Source organism: Octodon degus, unplaced genomic scaffold (assembly GCF_000260255.1).
Source record: "Octodon degus isolate 3935 unplaced genomic scaffold, OctDeg1.0 scaffold00011, whole genome shotgun sequence".
NCBI classification, from domain to species: domain Eukaryota; kingdom Metazoa; phylum Chordata; class Mammalia; order Rodentia; family Octodontidae; genus Octodon; species Octodon degus.
Window position 1 is genome coordinate 7,605,422 of NW_004524587.1, and position 5,642 is coordinate 7,611,063.

Consider the following 5,642-nt stretch of genomic DNA (forward strand, 5'->3'; position numbering starts at 1 on the left):
CCCCTTCCCCTTCCCCTCCCTCTCCCTCTCCCTCTCCCTCTCCCTCTCTTGATATAATTGCATCTCTCTTGTGGCCAGGATCCTGTCCTGCCTGATGGAACATCTTTACACAGAGAAGATGGTGGAAGATTGTGAGCATCGTCTCCTGGAGCTGCAGTATTTCATCTCCCGGGACTGGAAGTGAGTATTTGGAACCCAGCGTTAGGTGCTGCCTTGCCTGTTCTCCTGTGTCGTCAGTATCATCTCTGTGAGGGTAGAGAGCATCTTTTGGTGACGTGATTCAACCCAGGGCCTCACTCTTGCTGAGCATCTGTGCTGCCCCCGAGCTACACTTCCACCTGGATCTGTATATTTTGTAACAGTGAGTAGGAAATTATTTGCAAGTTCTGGAAGAGCTAACACACTCCTGAAAGCCAGTCTTCCTGCTTCCAGAGAAGTGGGAGCAGTCTCTCAAAGCAGATTCAGCCCACTACTGGTCTCCTCCAACGATCCCTGTTCCTCACTACTTTGGAAGTCAGGGTCAAATGTTTCTCATGCCAGGCATGGTGGCGAACGTCTGTAATCCCAGCACTTGGGAGGCTGAGATAGGATTGCCATGCATTTGAGGCCAGTCTGGGCTATAAAGTGAGTTCAAGGCCAGCCTAAACTGTACAGTGAGACCCTGTCTCAAAAAGACAGTTTCTGATGGCACAAACATCTATCTAGAAAGAACCCTGTCAGCTGTGGGGACAACAGAAACATCTTCAGATATGACACTAAGAAGATAATAGTGCATTTATATCTTTATTGATTTGCACTGAGAATGGGAATTTGCTTTTATTTCTTGAACTATTTAAGGTTATTGAATTTATTCTATCTTGAGAGGTTCTTGTCAATAAATGACGACTTGATTCTCAAATTCCAATTTCTCTTACTGTTAACAAGAAAGGGAGAGTGGGTGTGTTGGCGCTTGCCTGGAATTCCAGCATTTTCGAAGGCTGAGGCAGACGGATTGAAAGGCTGAGGCCGGTCTGGGCAAGTTAGCAATGTCTGACTCAAAATGAAGTTTAAAAAGGGCTGGAGAGGTAGCTCAGTGCTTCCTGGGCTCAATCCCATGTACTGAAGAAAAAAAGAAAAGGAGTAGGGATGAAGAAGGAAGGAAGGAGAAAAGGAGGAGGAAAGCTAGGCAGGGAAGCTGGGATGGTCAGGCTGCTTGCCCTTCGGCTCCAGTGCTGCCCATGTGGGTCTGACTGCTGAAACCTCCATGCTGTGCTCATTAACCTTTATTTTTGTCCACATAATTCAGTAGAGCAAGATTACCTGAAGATTTGAGAGTTTTTTTGAATTTTTTCCTTCACGTAGCCCTGGAAAGGACCACAGGAAACTGGCAGTGCTCTGCTGTGCTTGCTCGGCCATATGAACTGAAGAAACCAGGAGTTCCCCAAGGGTCCCACCTTACTACAGACTGTGCTTTCTCCTCCTGTCCATTCCTTCACCTAGAAACAAAGAGGGCTTCATACACTGGTCAGCTGGCCCTGGGCTGGATATTCCCAGCACTTAGGGGACTGAGTTAGGAGAATCATGAGATCAAGCCCTGTCTGGGGAACTTAGCAAGACCCTGTCTCAAAAAATAAAAAAGGGCTGGGAATGTAGATGAGTGGTAGAGCAGCATAGGTTTGATCTCCAGTACCAGCAAAAACAGAATCCTTCATAGTTTTAGTCTACTTGTTAAATATTCTTTCTTCTCATTAAATAACTATCTCCAGCAATTGATAATATAATGTGGACCAATTAAGCATCCCATAGTCTGATTTGGAGGAAAGCAGGTTCATCACATCCACTGGCCCTGGATTTAAAATTAAATGCCCCATTTTATAACTTGATAGATTTACTTAGGGAAACCAAAAACTCACTACCTGGCCTCGCATAGGATAAGAGCAGTTTTACTAGAGAAAAACTTAAGTAGAAGACTCCATTTGTCTTGCTGTTTCCTGATTTTGTTGACTCTAGTATATTAAGTAGACTTGAACTACATTCATACTTAATAGCCAGGTATAGTGGTACACACCTGTGATCCCAGACCTCAGGAAAGCTGAGGCAGGAGCAAGTGCAGGGCCAGCCCTAAATGTATAGCAAGACCTTGTGTTTAAAAGCAAACAAATAATACAAAGAGGTGAGCCCTAATTTTCTCTTTCAACCCAGCCATGTGAATACTGCCTTAATGTGTTAGGTAAGTTGCTTTCTAGTATTAGGTAAGTTAGGTAATTAATGTAGCCAAGATAACATGAAAGTAGAGTGTATGTCTTTTGCGTGAGAGTTAACAAACCTATACAGGTTGGCCAGTGTGTGTCCATTGAGAACGACATTCAGGAATATACTTTTGTACTTCTGCCACCGCCTCCACTACGCTGTGGTGCTGATCAGTGAGTTACACAAGCAAGCAGCTGCTGAGCCCTTAGCTCATGTGAAAAGGAAAAGCATAGGAAGTAGCAGCTCTCTTTCCACCTTGCAGGCTTGATCCGGTGTTGTACCGCAAGTGCCAGGGAGATGCGTCACGGCTGTGCCACACCCATGGTTGGAACGAGACCAGCGAGCTCATGCCCCCAGGTGCCGTGTTCTCCTGTCTGTATAGACACGCCTACCGCACGGAGGAACAGGGACGGAGGGTACGCCTGCGGAGCTGGCTGCTTGCTTTCATTGCTTTTCAATCCTTTGCTCTGTAGTGTTCTTGATTCTGTTATCCCAGCAAACTTCTTTGGTATATTTGGCGGAAAGGGGATTGCTTTGCAGTTGTTTCACCAACTTCTGCCCGTCTGTGTTTTCAGCAAAGTGGGTGGAGGAACAGTTCTAGGATTTTTAAGTTATTGAAATCTGAATCCCAATGGATAATTAAATTTTGCTATCTTTATTTAGTTTTAAAGATTCATTGGAAGTTTTTAGGACCCAAGCGGTCCCCTGGCCTCTGCCTTTGACAGCTGGACCCACATGCCTGTGTGGATGCAGCGGCAGTGGCAGTGCCCTAGTTGGAGCAGAGTATGTGGGCATTCGCCTCCCCCATTGCTGCCTTGGGATGGTACGTTGGCGTGTCTGTATGCTCCAGCAGCATCGGCCGCCTGTGGTGTGGCCTGCCTTGCTGCGACCCTGTTACAAGGCAGAACTGCATTTGAGGCAGAAAGCAGCCACGGTGTTACTTCATACGTGTTTACAAATACCTCTCTGCGCTCAGCCCAGAAGGCTGAGTGGCTGGGACTCAGAAAGAGGAAACTGAGGTAGAAAAATGTTGGACTTTGGTTGCTGCAAGCCTCAGCCATTTTTTGTTCTGTGCAAGAAACATGGGACTTTGTTACATTTTTCTTCATATCATGCGCCTGTCATTAACCTCAGGGACTCCTATTTCTGGCATCTGGCTAATCACAGTAGGAGGACATTCCTTCTCTTATGAATGAAGAAAGGAATGGAATCTTTATCTGTTGTGTTGATGTGTATGTATGATACTAGGGATTGAACCCAAGGCCTTTGCACTGAGCTCCAGCCCTCGACCTTTTCTTACTTTTTTATTTTAAGACGGTCTCAGTAAATTGCCTGGGCTGTGCATGAACATGGTGATCTCCTACTCAGCCACCCAGAGGATTCGTATCACAGGCGTGTGCCACCATAGCTGCTTTAGTTTTTTATTTTGGTTTTGTTGTTTTTGAGACAGGGTTCAGGCTGGCCTCAAACCTACAGTGATTTTCCTGTCTTCAGCCTCCCAAGTACTGGGAGTACAGGTATGCGCCACCATGCATGGCCTGTATTTGCTTAAAAAAAAAAAAAAAAAGCCTGTAGGCTGCACTTGGTGGCATATACCTGTAATCCCCGCTCAGCTTGGCCAATTTTGTGAGACCCTGTCTCAAAAAGGGGGGCTGGGAATCCTGCTCAGTGCATTGGCCCAGGGTGAGGGCAGGGGGAGTGGTGTAAAAAAATTTAGGTGAGGGCAGGCCAGATAGCTCAGCATACTGAAGTACCTGCTTAGGCAGAGTGCAGCGACTGGGGCTCAATCCCTTGTGTGCTGTGCTGTTCCTCCCCCCACCCCTTGGGGCATCCTGAGACTACAGATGAGACTGGGTGTGGTGGTGTGTGCCTATAATCCCAGCACATGGGAGGCTGAAAACAGGAGAATCACTACAAGTCCAATCTGTGTAATGAGACCCTGTAGACCCTATACTAAATACATAAAAAAATTAAAAAATGAAAAACTATTTAGGTGACATTCTCAAAATGTAAAATTACCCATTTAAAAAAAAAAATCAGGGGCATTTGGTACATACAGTGTTGTATAGTCACTAACTGTGTAGTTTCAAAACCTTTCATGACTCCAGAGGAAACTTCCCACCTAATAAGGAGTCAGTCCCCTGCTGTGGACTGTCAGTCCCCTGCAGACTGTTCAGAAAGAAAAACTGCATGTGCAGTGATAGCTTTCTTACACCCCTGACAAAAATTCCAGTTTCCCCCTTTTCTCACTCTTCATCCCATGTCGTCCTTAGAAGCGTCTGGTCCTGACTGCAGTGACCAGGGCTCCTCCTCGTTGGATGAGGTCTGTTTGGACCCTGTGCTCCTAGAGCAAGTGTGTGTGCTCCCTGCGCCAGTGCTTACCTACCCATGTGCAGAGTTGCAAGTTAATTTTGCTAAACAGAAACTCTTAACTGCATGGATCCAGTTCACTCTCATGATAGTCTCCAAAAAGTAAATCATTTTTTATAGTATATTAGAAAATGCCAAATACTAGAATTGTAGTCCTAGAGATAGGGACTTCAGATTTCTGTAACATTTAATTCTGATTCTGGAAGAGATCATGGTATAAAGTTTGCAAAATTACATGGGTACCTCAGTTCATAAATTTAATTCTTTCCATAATTCTGGTTGCAAACCAAATTGGTTGAGAACTGAATCTGATTCAGTGGTTAGGTTTATTGTTGACCTGAAGGGGAAATTTGATTCAGTTCTCATCCAGTTCAGTTTGGGACCAGAATAGTGGAAAGAAGTTCCTGAGCCAAAGCGCCACTGCACACCACAGGGCTGTTTGTCAGTTCCCTGACAACAGGTTGGCTCTGTCTGGAGTCTGTGTATTTGCTGTGGGACCTTCAGAGCCACCTGCCGTTGTTTCCTGTGCAGCTCTCTCGGGAATGCAGAGCTGAAGTCCAGAGGATCCTGCACCAGCGAGCCATGGATGTGAAGCTGGACCCTGCCCTCCAGGACAAGTGCCTCATAGATCTGGGGAAGTGGTGTAGTGAGAAAACAGAGACCGGGCAGGTAAGAGGCGGTTCCTGCTCGTTCTCTGATGGGAGCTGTGCTTTATGTCGGGCACACAGAGAACTTTATGTCAGCGTAACTTGAGATGTTGAGTGTTTTCTCTAAGCTAGATGCTTAGGAAAAAATTATTTGGTCGTATGTCAAGAATAATTCACTTGAGGGATCTAGTGTATATTTTTTTTGTTGTTCTTAGCCAGTAACTTGAGTATTGATTCATGTGTTTTAAGACATTGTAGAGTAGGGAGCCTGGGCCTAGCTCAGTCCTTTAAGTGACTGCTTGCACAAAGCTGTCAGCCTCAGGTGGCTGGAGTTCGAACCTCACAACTCTCCCGCTGGCCAACGTGCCCTGAAGGCATGTGAGGAACAAAAAAAAT

At 45.7% G+C, this 5,642-nt stretch overlaps 1 protein-coding gene across 1 annotated transcript in view; it reads left to right on the plus strand.

Annotated features, from left to right (window-relative positions):
• The window catches only part of Glg1 (golgi glycoprotein 1), a 125,395-nt gene that overhangs the window by 92,220 nt on the left and 27,533 nt on the right, over positions 1-5,642 (plus strand). Inside the window, exons 10-12 of the mRNA XM_004625997.2 lie at positions 79-180; positions 2,492-2,645; positions 5,131-5,268. Of these exons, the coding sequence (XP_004626054.1) occupies positions 79-180; positions 2,492-2,645; positions 5,131-5,268 (394 nt within the window). The remainder of the gene's footprint in view (positions 1-78; positions 181-2,491; positions 2,646-5,130; positions 5,269-5,642) is intronic.